At 46.8% G+C, this 16143-nt stretch overlaps 1 protein-coding gene across 4 annotated transcripts in view; it reads right to left on the minus strand.

The window, feature by feature from the left end:
* ANKRD28 (ankyrin repeat domain 28) overlaps positions 1 to 16143 on the minus strand; it is an 805300-nt gene that overhangs the window by 494025 nt on the left and 295132 nt on the right. For all 4 annotated transcript variants that reach the window (XM_029589217.1, XM_029589218.1, XM_029589216.1 and 1 more), the window contains one exon: positions 5384 to 5596. In XM_029589217.1, the coding sequence (XP_029445077.1) occupies positions 5384 to 5596 (213 nt within the window). The remainder of the gene's footprint in view (positions 1 to 5383; positions 5597 to 16143) is intronic.

The raw sequence follows: 16143 nt of genomic DNA on the forward strand, positions 1-16143 counted from the left end.
TCTTCCTAGGGTTTGAGGTGATTGCATTGTCATGGGGCTTGTCACTTTCTATGTCACTTTCTAGGTCTCTTTATACTATGCAGTGTAATAGCTTGTCTCTTGATCACCAAGTGTCCACATGTTATGTTATATATCAGCTACCTCTACGGGAAGGGGTGGGGGGTTTCTCGGGGGTATATTTGGGTAAAATGGCTTTCAGTTATGCTGTACATGCGTATTTTGTTCTATTATGGTTGCATTTACTATGTACCTGATGCATTTCTGTTTTGTTTCTTGCCAATAAAAGCTATAAATGGGAAAAAAAAAAGAAAACGGTTGCCTCAGATGAGAAATCCCCAATGGTCTTGGCATAGGCTCAGGCACTGGTGAATTCCCAGAGGTGCCGTCTTCCCTGGGCTCGAGGATCGGTGACCGTGCCCAATGGTAGTGGCTGCATCGGGAGGGCACAGAGTAAGGCATCAAGCTTAGCGAGTATCGGTGTGAAGAGGGAAAGGTCCGGCGTGCGCATCGGTGCAGGCCAGAGATGTGCATTCGTTTATGACGAATTAGGCAATTTTAACGAAATTGCCTAATTCGTCGTGGTTCGGGAGCCCCGCCCCCCCAAAACAGATTTTCCCCAAACTATGAGAAAAATTTGTTTTTCGGGTTTGTACGGGGGGAGGAGCACTTTTTTTTTTTTTAATTAAAAAACCACCCCAAGCATTAAAATTTAGTATAATACAACCCCCCCCCCTCCACCATCCCGATCCCTCCCCAAGACTTACTAACATCCCTGGTGTTCCAGCGGGGTCCCGCGAGTGATTTGTCCCTCTGTGCCATCTGGCCTGCCTCGCTCAAAATGGCGCCGACAGCCTCTGACCTACCATGTCACAGGGGCTATCGGTGCCATTGGTCAGCCCCTGTCACATGGCCATCGGCACCATCTTGTGCTCCTACCATGTGACAGGGGCTGACCAATGGCACCGGTAGCCCCTGTGACATAGTATGGGCAAAAGCTATCAGCGCCATTTTGATTACTGGCAGCCGATCGCTCCGGGACTGGGGGTCCAGCGGTGATCTGGGAGCAATCTCGCCATCGGCTACCAGTAATCAAAATGGCGCCGATAGCCTTTGCCCATACTATGTCACAGGCGCTACCGGTGCCATTGCTCAGACCCTGTCAGGAGCACAAGATGGCGCCAATGGCCATGTGACAGGGGCTGACCAATGGCACCGGTAGCCCCTGTGACATAGTAGGTCAGAGGCTTTCGGCGCCATTTTGAGCAAGGCAGGCCAGACGCACGGAGGGACAAATCGCTCATGGGACCCCGCTGGACCACCAAGGATGTTGGTAGGTCTTGGGGAGGGATCGGGATGGTGGGGGGGGGGGGGGGGGTTGTATTTAATGTTTTATAGTACATTTTAATACTTGGGGTGGGTTTTTTTGAGCTTCGTTTCCCGCGTCGTTTTTTGGGCCGGTTTCGTTTTTCCAAAAAACTAACAGAGGAAAATTTACCCCAAAGCGTCCGACTCAAAAAACGACCCAGTAGTAAAAAACCAAGCTCATCTCTAGTGCAGGCAGGCATCGGCGTAGATGGATATCTTGCAGAGCATCCCTAACTGCCTGGCAGATGAATCCGTCCAGTTCCTCCCGTATAGCTGGTGAGGTCAGAGTAACTATAGAGGGTGGCAGAGAAGGCGGAACCGGCTCTTCCACAGATCCCTTGGGTGGCGCGGTACCCGGCACCGATATCGGTGGGGATTGCCTAGGACTGAGAGGCATCGAGGGTGTCTATGGCTGTTCCATTCGAGCCCTTTTCGGTGGCGGCTCGAAGAGTATTGAGGTCGCTCCGGGAATCGATCCGACATTGGGGGTAGAAGTCCGTCGATGGCGGTGGCGATGCTTTTTGCGATGCTCGGTGCCTTTTTTCTCGAGCCCCGAGGTCGATTTTATCGATAACCGAGATGGAGTCGGGGACGGACTGTCACCGCTTCCATCGGGACATCACTTGGTTCTAATTACCAACATTTTGGCCACTCCTGCCGGAGACGACTGTGTCTATGTCGATGGCAGTAATTGAATATGAAAGAGATGTTCCATCTTTCCAGACGGGCCCGTCTGCCTTTGGCCGTCATCTCGGCACATTGGTGGACGTCGATACACTAATGTCCCTTGCCCAAACACAGGACACACTCGACATGCGGGTCTGTGATGGACATCGTGCGAGGGCAATTTGGGCATTTTTTTAAAATCCCGTTGCCATTGTGAAGGCCGGACAGCCATCGACAGCCTTCTGACAAGAAAAACTTTTGAAACTGTATCAACCGGAGAAAAAATTTAGTACTCACCAATCGGTGAAAATGGGAGACCCCTACGAAGGGGATTAATTTTGAGAATTTTTAAACTTTTTCCGTGAGGAAAATTATTGTGTGAGGAATCACACAGGGCTCCTTCACCGCAAGGCTAACTGCAGCGCAGAAAAAAGACTAAAGGGAGACCCCTTGGCTCGAGGGATCATGGCATGCTGGGCATGCTCAATGGGCTCAGTGTGCCAGTCAAATGTTTCTAGAAACTTTGACAGAAAGTTTTCCGTGATAGGCTCCATCTGGTGACATCACCCATATGTGAGGACTATCATCCTGCTTGTCCTGGGACAAATATCTATGTACAACTACTAGTAATCAATTCCATATTTCTTGCTGCTTGATATATCTTCATCAGTGAATTTGAACAAATGTACTATATCATCTCTTGGGAGATTATTGCAAGGAGCCCTTTTTAAATAACGGGGTTACATTGGCCACCCCTCTAGTCTTCAGGTACAATGGATCTTTCGGATAATAGAAAGACTAGGGGGCACTCCATGAAGTTAGCATGGGGCACATTTAAAACTAATCGGAGAAAGTTCTTTTTTACTCAACGCACAATTAAACTCTGGAATTTGTTGCCAGAGGATGTGGTTAGTGCAGTTAGTATAGCTGTGTTTAAAAAAGGATTGGATAAGTTCTTGGAGGAGAAGTCCATTACCTGCTATTAAGTTCACCTAGAGAATAGCCACTGCCATTAGCAACGGTAATATGGAATAGACTTAGTTTTTGGGTACTTGCCAGGTTCTTGTGGCCTGGATTGGCCACTGTTGGAAGCAGGATGCTGGGCTTGACCCAGTATGGCATTTTCTTATGTTCTTATGGATGATTTTAATGACAGGTTAAACATTTTAACTAATAGATCTGAAATTTCATTTTGTAGTTCCTTCAGAGCCATGGGATGCATACCATCTGGTCCAGATGATTTGCTACTCTTTAGTTTGTCAATCTGGCCTACTACATCTTCCAGGTTCACAGTGATTTGGTTCAGTTCATCTGGCTCATCACCCTTGAAAACCATCTCCGGAATCGGTACCTCCCCAACATCCTCATTAGTAAACACATTTAGTCTTTCTGCAATGCCTTATCTTCCCTAAGAGCCCCTTTAACTCCTCGGTCATCTAACGGTCCAACCGATTCCCTCACAGGTTTCTTGCATCGGATATATTTTTTAAACTTTTTATTATGAATTTTTGCCTCTACAGCCAACTTCATTTCAAATTCTCTCTTCGCCTGTCTTATCAATGTTTTACACTTAACAATGCTTATGCTTTTTATTTATTTATTGGATTTTGTATACCTGCACTCAGGGTCCATCGTAACGGTTCACAACAATAAATAATAATATACAATAAATATACTAAAATCAGCTTCATAAAACTAGAAAAATAAAATTACAAACATCCATTTTTCCTATTTTCTTCAGATGGATTCTTCTTCCAATTTTTGAAGATTTTTTTTTTGGCTAAAATAGCCTCTTTCACCTCACCTTTTAACCATGCCAGTAACCGTTTTGCCTTCCTTCCACCTTTCTTAATGCGTAGAAATCATCTGGACTGCGCATCTAGGATTGTACTTTTAAACAATGTCCATGCCTGTTGAACACTTTTAACCTTTGCAGCTGCACCTTTCAGTTTTTTCTAACTATTTTCATTTTATCAAAGTTTCCCTTTTGAAAATTTAGCATTAGAGCTGTAGATGTACTTACTGTCCCCCTTCCAGTTATTAGTTCAAATTGATCATGTTATGATCACTATTGCCAAGTGGACCTCTCTTACCAAATTCTACATTCCACTAAGAATTAAATAAAAAATAGTTCCCTCTCTCATTGGCTCCTGAACCAATTGCTCCATGAAGCAGTCATTTATTCCATCCAGGAACTTTATGTCTCTAGCATGTCCTGTTACATTTTCCCAGGCAATATTGAGGTAATTGAAATCTCCCAATATTACTGCACTGCCAAACTGGTTAGCTTCCCTGATTTCTCTTAGCATTTCGTCATCTGTCTGACCATTTTATCCAGGTGGACGGTAGTATACTCCAGTCACTATAATCTTACCAGGCACACATGGGATTTCTACTCATATAGATTCTACTGAGCATTTAGTCTCTTGTATGATCTCTATCCTGTTGGACTCTATACCCTCCCAGACATAAAGTACCACACCCTCACCAAGTTGATCCTCCCTATCATTACAATATAATTTGTACCCTGATATAGCACTATCCCATTGGTTATCCCCCAGTGAGGGATTTTTTAAGAAGTTAAACTTAAAACATTTCCGTGAGGAAAGTTGTGAGAAATTTCTCACAGAGCTCCTAAACCGGCAACTGCTGCGCGGAAAAAGGAGACTGAAGGGGGACCCCTGGTGGCCGTAGGGTTAATGGCATGCTGAGCATGCTCAGTGTGCCAATCAAAGTTCTAGAAACTGACAAAAGTTTTCCGTGACAGGGCTCCATCTGATGATGTCACCCATATGTGAGGACTACCATCCTGCTTGTCCTGGGAGAAGAAGCAAAACCAACGGGCACATGAGGTAGCACATGCGAGCATGGGGACTGTCAACATTCTCTGAAGAGTCATTACTGAGCTCTGAGAACTAGGTCCATGTCAGCACCATCGGATGAATCATTCACACGTTACAGTTAATTCATGCCTGCTTGTCAAAGGAGAACTTTTGAAACAGAGGGTCCCATGTGGAAAAAATGTAGAAAAAAAGACAGACAACTGAAAAAAAAAAAGTGCAAGTCCTCATGTGATGCAGAATAGTCCTGTACACATTCAGTAGAGCTCTGAAAATTCTAGAAGCTGTGAAGTCAGTGCTTCCCCCATTGTTGTGTCTGATGATATCACCCACCTGTGAGGACTCTCATACCCTGGCTTGTCCTCAGAGAAATACATAACTACTTTTTGTTAGAATGTATCCTGTAAAGAAAAATTTGAATTAGATACAATAAATTTAAAAAATATATATAGTTACACATGGATATATATATATAGAGAGAGAGAGAGAAAATATATGAGAAGCTTACATACCTTAATATTTACATCTGCTCCATTACAGACCAAAAGTTCTAAACATAACGCTCCATGTGTTGATGCAGCAGCAAAATGCAAAGGAGTAAAACCTTTCTCATTCACTTGATTTACATTAGCACCACTGTCTATAAGTTCATTCACTACAACATCTTGGCCATTGTAACAAGCTACATGAAGAGGTGTGTTTCCATAAGCATTTGGCTCATTCATCTGTTGAAAAAAGGGCAATGAACAGAGATTAGATTGTATTTTTAGACTACCATATGACAGCTCTGATGGCATGATTTGAAAACCAGTTATCATAGGTTTCTACTATAAATACAGAATTCCACATTGCAAATATTTATCAATGCCTTTCTCACAGGACAAGCAGGATGGTAGTCCTCACATATGGGTGACATCATCAGGATGAAGCCCAATCATGGAACATAAGAATATGCCTATACTAGGTCAGACCAAGGGTCCATCAAGCCCAGCATCCTGTTTCCCTCAGTGGCCAATCCAGGCCACAAGTACCTGGCAAGTACTTTTGTCAAAGTTTCTAGAACTTTGGCACCTACTGGGCATGCCCAGCATGGCACTAACCCTGCATTCAGCAGGGGTCCCCCTTCAGTCTCTTTATCTATGCAGCAGTAGCTCTCTAGAGATTCCAGACAGGAATTTTCCTCATGGAACATCTTTCAAAAGTTTCAAAAAATTCTACCCCATAGGGGTCCCCCTATCGATATCCGTACTCCGCAGTCGAAAGGTAAGGCTTTACCCTCGTTTGTGGTCTATTCTCGTCGAGTTTTCCCTTCGGGGACCTTCCAGCCATCAACCGCACCACGGCTAAATTTTTGTCGAAGCCATGGCGTCGGGTTTTTCGTCAGTGCCCCGATTGTCCTTGGACAATGTCCATCACAGACCCGCATAGAGTTTGTGTATTGTGCTTGGGGTCCGACCATGACACCCTAACTTTCACCAAATGTGCCCAAATGTCACCAAAAGGCCGTAAGGCCCGTTTAGAGAAGATGGAGTTTCTTTTTCATTCAAAACCCCCCCGACTCCATCGACCTCGTCTGAGCCGGTGCCATCGACCTCTCGCCAGCAGCAGGACACCGGTGCTGTCCGACCAGCATAGACTACTCCAAAGGTGTCGACTTCTTCCTCATCACCTCAGGAGAAGGACCGAGGAGAACATCGTGAAAAGCGCCGACACCGGCATCGGAAGCCTCAGTCCGCTGATCCAGGCAAGCCCTCTGCATCGGCGTCGACAGAGCCACAGTCAAAGAAATCCTGTCCAGAGAAGACCCCATCCTCCTCTGTGACTGGGTCACCTTCATCGGTGCAGGGAGCCGCGACTTCACTTTAACCGGTGGACCCTCCGGCTACGCCACTATTGCCTCCCTCTCTGGGCTGGGGTTACATGCCCTAGGCTTCCTCAAGGAATTGGATCGTATGATCCAAGAGGCCATCAGTAAGGCACTTCAGGGCTTCCAACCTCCATCGGCACAGACACCGATGCCAGCCTCAGTCATCGACCCGATGCCCACGGTGCTTGCACCGCTTCTAGGTAGACTGGATGTGCTGATCAGGGCTCTTCCACCAGTGGAATCGAGAGTACCGGTATGTCCACCACCTTCTAACGCCAATACCTTTGTCAACGGAAGATGAGGAAACACAGATACCCATACCGCCGTCTGGAATTATGCCATCAACTCACCCGATGTTGCCGGTTCCATCGGTACTGCCATCGGTTCCGCATCGTCCTCCATCGATGCTGTCGATGCCACCATCGATGCCTAGGTCTGATCCTTCAGGACTAACACCATTTCTTCCCTCTAGTGATCCTGTGGGAGCTGGGGATCAACCTTACGATCCTTGGACCGAATACTCTTCCCAGGATTCTAATGATTTGCCTTCAGAGCCCTCTCCCCCTGAGGAAAGATGATGCTCTCCTCCAGAGGATCTCTCTTTTATTAATTTCATAAAGGAAATGTCTGAAACAATTCCATTTCATCTTCAGACAGAAGAGGACTCGAGGCACAAGATGCTGGAAGTACTCCAGTTTCTTGTTGCCCCAAAAGAAATCATGTCTACTCCTATTCATGAAATCCTAATTGACCTGCTGAAAAGGAATTGGGAGCACCCAGGCTCAGTATCACCTGTCAACCGAAAGACAGATGCCACCTACCTTTTCAGACAGCCCCTGGCTTTTAAAGAACACAGCTGGATCACCATTCTGTGGTTGTGGAGTCAGCCCAGAAGGCGGCACAAAGTTCTAAACCTCATTCCTCCATACCTCCAGGGAAAGAACAGAGGTCCCTGGATGCTTTTGGTAGGCGTGTCTTCCATGGCTCAATGCTCATTTCTCGCATTGCTTCCTTCCAGTTATACATGACCCAGTATAACAGGGACCTGTTCAAGGAGATCCAAGATTTCTCTGAATTTTTACCAGAACAATTCCAGGATCCATTCAATGCTCTGGCTCAAAAAGGCCAAGATACTGGCAAGCACGAGGTCCGCGCTGCCTATGACATATTTGACACTGCCTCCAGAGTGTCTGCAGCGGGGATTAGTGCAAGAAGGTGGACCTGGCTGAAGTCCTCAGACCTACGACCAGAGGTGCAGGACCGGTTAGCAGACCTACCCTGCGCTGGAGATAATCTTTTCTGGGACAAAATCCAGGAAACAGTGGCACAGCTAAAGGACCACCATGAAACGCTGCGCCAGCTTTCTTCAGTACCCTCTGATTTCCCATCCACTTCTAAGAGGACCGTCTTTCAAGCCACAGAGATATTATCCTCCTGCTGCTCGAGGTTGTCCTTCCAGGCCTTACCAGAAGGGTCAGCCCAGGCAAGTCCAACCTCAGAAGACCCAGCCAGCCCCTCAACCGGGCCCAGCTGCTAGATTTTGACTCCTCGCTGGAGAGCATAAGCCAACCTCCTCTACCGTCCATACCAGGTGGCGGTCGACTGTGCCATTTCACCAACATATGGCACACCAGTGGGTACTTGTTGTACTGACCCAAGGCTATCACCTCAACTTCATATCGGTACCAGCAGACTCCCTACTTCGGCCGACGTGGGGTTCATCCGACCACTCCTCTCTTCTAGAAAAGGAGATATCAACCCTCCTGAAATCCCGGGCAATAGAACCAGTGCCCCTCTCGCAGCAAGGGCAGGGGGTCTATTCCAGGTATTTCCTCATCCCAAAAACGTTAGGTGGCATTCATCCAATACTGGACCTGCGTGCCTTAAACAAATATCTACAGAGGGAGAATGTCAGGATGGTGACCTTGGGTTCTCTACTGCCTCTTCTACAAAGAGAAGATTGGCTTTGCTCTGTAGATCTTCAGGATGCGTATACACACATCTCGATCACTCTGTCCCACCACAAATTCCTTCGTTTCCTGGTCGGCCCCCGGCATTTTCAGTACCGGGTACTGCCGTTCAGCCTATCATCCGCTTCTTGAGTCTTCACCAAGTGCCTTGTAGTGGTAGCGGCCTACCTGAAATGTCAGGGCGTCCATGTCTACCCTTATCTCAATGATTGGCTGATAAGGACTCAGACGGATGAATTAGCCTCCTTACGTCTCACTATTCATACGTTGCTGTCTCTCGGGCTCCTGATCAACCACCCCAAGTCCAGCCTAGTTCCATCTCAAACCCTATCCTACATAGAAGCCGACCTGGGCACCATGCAGGCAAGAGCATTCTTCCCTCAGGTCCGAACTCGTACTCTCATATCCCTCGCACAATGCCTTCAGAATCGACATTATTCGACAGCTCATCATTTTCTCATTTTGCTGGGTCACATGGCGTCCCGCTGTACATGTCACGCCAATGACCCGCCTCGCCATGAGAGTCACGCAGTGGACTCTAAAGTTCCAGTGGACTCAGGCTTACCAGCCAATGTCGAGCATTGCCCATGTTACCAAGCAGCTCCGCCTGTTGCTGGCCTGGTGGATGCAGCTCTCCAACCTCCTTCAAGGCCTTCCCTTTCAGGTTCCAGAGCCTCAAATTGTCATGACGACAGACGCCTCCAATCTAGGTTGGGGTGCTCATGTCAATGACCTACAGACTCAGGGTCCCTGGTCTCCAGAGGAAGCCAATCATCAAATTTCTTAGAACTTCGAGTGATCAGATATGCCCTCAGAGTCTTTCAGGATTGCCTCTCAAACAAGACCATCCTGATTCAAACAGACAACCAGGTAGCGATATGGTACATCAACAAGCAAGGAGGAATGGGCTCCTACCTTCTGTGTCAGGAAGCTGCACAGCTATGGGTGTGGGCTCTTTCCCACTCGATGTACCTCAGAGCAACCTACTTGGCAGGCATGGAGAATGCTCTGGCAGACAGGTTGAGCCGGACCTTCCATCCGCACGAGTGGTCTCGCAACCCTGCGGTAGCGGACACAATCTTCCCAATATTGGGGGGTATCCACCCACAGACCTCTTTGCTTCCTTCCACAACCACAAAGTAGAGAACTTCTGCTCGCTCACTCACAGCCGAGGGAAGCTTTCGCCCTCTCATGGTCCAGCGGTCTCCTCTATGCGTACCCCCCACTTCCGCTCATATCAAAGACTCTGGTGAAGTTACGAAGAGATAAGGGCTTAATGATTCTCATAGTCCCTCACTGGCCACGCCAAGTCTGGTTCCCATTCTTGAGGATCTATCAGTTCGCTAGCGCATCCCTCTAGGGAAGGATCCGCTTCTGATAACTCAGAGCAACGGGTGCCTGAAAGGTTAATACTTCAACCCCTTAACCTTTCAGAGTCAGTATCCAGAGTCCTGATAGCATCACAAAAGCCTTTCACAAGACGCTCTTATCGTTCCAAGTGGAAAAGGTTTACGGTCTGGTGCACATCTATGTCCATAGACCCCTTCACTTGCTCCACTGCGAAGTTTCTGGACTATCTCTGGCATCTGTCAGAATCAGGTCTGAAAACACTCTGTGGCTCACCTTCAGTCGGTGCTACTTGTTGATATTTGTAAGCTGCAACCTGGAGCTCTCTCCATACCTTCGCAGCCCATTATTGCTTAGATAAGGCTGGCCGGCAAGATTCCGTTTTTGGTCAGTCTGTTCTACGCAACTTATTCTCAGCTTAACTATAAGAGTGCATGTCAGTGCGGTAGCCGCCTTCCACAATGGAATAGGTGATGTCTCTATTTCAACATAGCCTTTAGTCACACGCTTTATGAGATGTTTGCTCCACCTGAAACCTCCATTGCGCCCTCTGGCTCCCGCTTGGGACCTTAACGTGGTCTTAGGGCGGCTCATGAAATCTCCGTTTGAGCCTCTCCACTCCTGTGAGCTCCACTACATCACCTGGAAAGTCATTTTTCTTCTCGCTAAACATCTGCTTGTAGAGTTAGTGAGTTACAGGCATTAGTCACCTACCCGCCTTACACTAAAATTCTACATAATAGAGTGGTCCTCTGTACACACCCTACGTTTTTACCAAAGGTAGTGTTGGAATTTCATCTTAATGAATCCATCATCTTACCAACTTTCTTTCTTCCCAAGCCCCATTCAAATCCAGAAGAAAAGGCTCTACATTCCCTGGACTGCAAACGTGCCCTAGCCTTTTATCTAGAGTGCACGTCAGCCCACAGAAAGTCCACTCAATTATTCGTTTCTTTCGATAACATCAAATTGGGAAATCCAGTGGGAAAACAGACCCTTTCCTCCTGGTTGGAAGACTGTATCTCCTTTTGCTACCAGCAAGCAGGCATTCCGCTACAAAACCGTGTGAAAGTACACTCTGTTAGGGCCGTGGCAACCTCTGTGGCTCACTTCGGTCGGTGCCACTTGTTGATATTTGTAAGGCTGCGACCTGGAGCTCTCTCCATACCTTCACAGTCCATTATTGCTTAGATAAGGCTGGCCGGCAAGATTCCGTTTTTGGCCAGTCTGTTCTATGCAACTTATTCTCAGCTTACTACACTAACACCCATATCCTACACAGCGACCCGTTCAGGGTTTCAGGGATACCTCCTACCCAACTTCATCCCTGTTTGTTTTGCCTGATGGCACGTCTTTGGGTGCATTTGGTGTATTGCTCGGGCATCTCAGCTCGCTACTCACCCATATGTGAGGACTACCATCCTGCTTGTCCTGTGATAAAGCAGAGTTGCTTACCTGTAACAGGTGTTCTCACAGGATAGCGGGATGTTAGTCCTCACGAAACCCGCCTGCCACCCTGTGAAGTTGGGTTCGCTAGTGATTTGTTATTTTATTTTTCGCATGTACTTTTTGCTATACACGAGAGTGAAGGGGGACCCCTGCTGGATGCAGGGTTAGTGCCATACTGGACATGCCCGGTAGGTGCCAGTCAAAGTTCTAGAAACTTTGACAAAAGTGTTTCGTGATTGGGCTCCATCCTGATGTCACCCATATGTGAGGACTAAGCCTGCTGTCCTGTGAGAACACCTGTTTCAGGTAAGCAACTCTGCTTTTCATTTAGAAACTAGCAAAAGAGAACGATTCTCTTCACACCAATTTTATGTAGTATGAACTTCCATAACCTATGATATAACTATGTATAAGTTTGTATAAACTTATTTTGAAGACTACTTCAAGAACTGACCATTTTAAAAATTAATTTCAATGGCGAACACAGAATATGACAAATAAAGACTGCCAGGCCCATCTCGTCCATCCACCTCCCCTTCCGTTGCAATATCTTACAATTTGACCTTTGACTTTAACCACATTTCCTCAAAAACACATGATACTCTCCTTCTTACATTAAATATTAGTTGCTAAACTCTTGACCAGACCTGTCAGAATGGGTGGGCAAGACAGGCAGGCAACCAAGGGAGAGTGATACATGCTGCCACTGCAGTGGAAGTAAGTTCTTGTGCAGTTGTCAATGGAAGGGGACTGGCCACCGGAGGGAAGCCCTCCACCCCCCTGGGTGGGTCACAACGTCAGAGAAGGACCAGCCCCTCTCTTCCTCCTCTACCCCACCCGACCACCCAAGGTATTGTTTAGCCTGACCTTGACCATTCTTCAAGTATTCTTAAATCATGCCATTTCTCCACTCCATCTGGAGGATATATGCCCTGCTGCAGATCTTAATGTCTATGTAAATAAACAAATCTTTCCTATTTACCCTTCTGTAACATCATATATAAAACCACTGAACTAAACTTACCAGAGATCCATATAACATGGCATTAGTAATCCCTTTTCTCTTCAGATGAACTCCATTTACCAATCCCCTTCATTGCCTACCATTCAACCAGTTTCTAACTTTTGTCCATCAAGGTTTTAATAATTACTTCAACAATCAACTAGACTTTTGGTCACCTAAGCAGAAACCAGCTCTCTTGTTTCTGGGACAATTACATTTGGTGAAGCAGCCAAGACTAGGCATTTGGCAGGAAAGAGCTGAAGAAAAATGTCTTATTTATTTATTTTTTATTTTATTCAGCTTTATATACCGGCTTTCAACTTAATTTCAAGGCGGTTTACACTGATAGAATTTGCAGTAGCAACATTCAAAACACACTTATACTAAACCTATCGTTATACATATTACATCATTTTTCAAAAACGTGAAATTAATAAAACAATACTTTTACATAGTCTAAAACCATTTTAAAATACAATACAGATAAAACCCCAATCATTTCTTTCCCTTCCTCCTTTCTTTCTCTTCCTCCTTCCCTTCTTCACACCCTCTTTCCCATCTTTCCCCCCTTCCCTTCTAACCCTTCTTCCCCTTATTCTCCTTATTCTACCTCATCCGCTAAGTAAAACTGAGGAAGGAAGGGTCAACTATTTTGGATAAAAGCCTGCTCGAATAACCAGGTTTTTATCTGCTTCTTGAAGCTATTGATATTTTCCTCTGTACGAATTTCAACAGGTACGGAATTCCACATCTTTGGTCCTGCCAGTGACAAGAACCTCTCCCTCACTGAACCGAGATGGGCTAATTTGGGTGATGGTATTGTCAATAGGGCTTGACCTAGTGAGCTCAGATTCCGGACTGGGACATGAATGCGTAATGAGGCATTTAGCCATTCGGAATTACTACCATATATGGCTTTATGAATTAAAGTTAGGCACTTGTATTGAATACGGGACTGGACCGGTAACCAGTGTAACTTCATCAGTACAGGGGAAACATGATCGAACTTTTTTGTGTCAGACAGAAGTCGTGCCGCGGCATTCTGCAACAATTGCAGCGGACGGATAGTCGATATTGGCACACCTTAGTTCTGACAGACCAAATCCCAGGGTTCTTGAACTAGGATCAGCCTCGGCATCTTAACCTTCAGATCAGCTTGGGAACTGAAGCAAGGGGAAGCAGCAAAGAAGACTTTTTCAGGTAACCAAGTCCACCTTTAGGTAACAGACTTTGGCTGGGGCTCAGTCAAAAAGAGCTGCAAAACAACAGGAAACTGTATCAAATTGAAGGTTGACTCGCCCACTTATCGGATTTGTTACACGCTGGCTCAAACTACAAGACTGGAACCAAAGTTTTGACACAGAGTTTGGAGATTCAAGTCTTTCAGGGGGGTAATATTCAGTCACTGGCCGGCTTGTAAATTTAGCCAGAAGAGCTTATCCAGCTAACTTTGGTGGGTTATTCAGCTGTGCATCCATAATACTGGTCTACATCAATTTTGCTGACTACAAGATAACATGTATTTTACTGTGCTGAATCCAAAAATCACATCTGTTTCCTCCAGTTACGTCTGGTTTTTCCGCAAAATGCTGTCTACTCAAACTCTCATAACATTATTATTTAGATATGCTGAATACGATGCGCAGAAAGACATGCTGAATTTCCAAATTTCCTGCTCGTTCACATGAGAAGTTGAAAGCTGGCATATTTGATGGCCCACATATTAGGCTTCTAATCAAAGACAGAGAATTACTCAATACCATGAAAACCATAGAAAAGGATGCTTGGTCTGCTTTTTCTGACATGATTACAGACTTTCTTGGCAACTTCAAGGCCGAAAATTATAACCTTTTAGTTCAAAATTTGTAGATTGCTTTTCAAAGGCTGGGAGCAAACATGAGTGTCAGCCTTCCTGTGTACTGGGGCTACGGTGAAAAAAACTTACCAGAGTACCACGGTCGAAGAAAGCTAGAGGGGGGACCCCTGTGGTGTGAAGTATTTTAAATTAATTCCGTTAGGAAAAATTCCTGTCAGGAATCAATTCAGAGCTTCTAAACCGCGAGGCTGCTGCTGCGCGGAAAAAAGAAGACTGAAGGGGGACCCCTGCTGGCTGCAGGGTTAGTGCCATGCTGGGCATGCCCAGTAGGGGCCAGTCAAAGTTCTGGAAACTTTGACAGAAGTTTTCCGTGATTGGGCTCCGACCTGATGTCACCCATATGCGAGGACTACCATCCTGCTTGTCCTGTGAGAACACCTGTTACAGGTGAGCAATTGCACTTTCTCCTAGGACAAGCAGGATGGTAGCCCTCATACATGGGTGAATCCCTAGCTACAGGCCAGTCCCGACACAAAAGAACCAATAAACACTGAACCAGGTGCCAAAGGGCCCAACAGAGGTGCTGGTGGTGACCGCGGGGACAGCCTGAACAAAAAACCAGGGGCCCTCGGTGGAAGAGTTGGGTTCACAGCTGAAAAAGGTTGCACAGGACAGACTAGCCAAAGCCATCTTGTTGGCTGCCCCTGTCCAGACAATAATGTGCAGCAAAAGTGTGAAGGGAACTCCATGGCACAGCTCTGCAGATCTCTCCCAATTGAACTGCACGGAGGTAGGCCTCCGAGGTCGCCATGGCCCTTACGGAGTGCACTCTAAGTGCAGGCCCTCCTGGTGATAGCAGACAGAGATACAGTCTGCTATCCAGGTTGAAAGAGTCTGCTTGGTAACATTTCTGCCCAGCCAATTGGAGTCAAACGAGATAAACAGCTGGGTGCACAGCCTGTGGCCCGCCATACAGTCCAGGTAGAAGGCTAGGGCCCTCTTACAATCCAAGGTATGAAGCACCCTCTCCCCTGGGCCGGTATGAGGCTGGGGGAAGAAAGTAGGCAGAACCATGGCCTGGTTAAGATAGAAATCTGTAACCACCTTGGGCAGAAATGAGGGGCGTGTGTGCAGAACCATCCTGTCATGATAGAATCTAGTGCAGGGTGGATAAGTTACTAAGGCGTGCACCTCACTGACCCAGAGCGCTGATGTGACCGCTATCAAGAAGACCAACTTCAGTGCCAAATGCTTGATTGCGCATAAACATAGTGGCTCAAATGGCATTTCATCAGCTAGACCAGAACCATGTTCAGGTCCAATAACACTGCAGGGGGGTCGCAGTGGAGGCTGCAGCTGAAGAAGCCCTCACCTGAACCACCCCCCGATAGGCTGCAGCGAGATGGGCGAACTGCCCACGTCTTGATGGTATGCACCTATGGTGCTGAGGTACACCCGCACAGAGTTAGTTTTAAGACCTGCCTCCGAAAGGTGTAGAAGGTAGTTCAGGAGGTGTCAGACAGGGCAAGAGAAGGGATTGGGATCCTTCTGCTTGCACCATATGGTGAAACTCTTCCACTTCATTGCATGACTTCCTAGTGGACGGCTTCCTGGAAGCCACCAGGACCCTGGTCACGTCCTCCGAAAGAGCCACAGGGGTTACAGGCTCAACCTTTCAACATCCATGCCTTTAGGGACAAGGCATGGAGGTTGGGATGGCGCAGTCTGCCCTGGTCCTGGGAGAGGAGGTCTGGAGCCGTCCCCAGAGGGATCAGGTTCCGCCGGGCCAGTTGCCGCAGAAGCAAGAACCATTCCTGTCA

Source organism: Rhinatrema bivittatum, chromosome 2 (genome assembly GCF_901001135.1).
Source record: "Rhinatrema bivittatum chromosome 2, aRhiBiv1.1, whole genome shotgun sequence".
In the NCBI taxonomy this organism is placed as follows: domain Eukaryota; kingdom Metazoa; phylum Chordata; class Amphibia; order Gymnophiona; family Rhinatrematidae; genus Rhinatrema; species Rhinatrema bivittatum.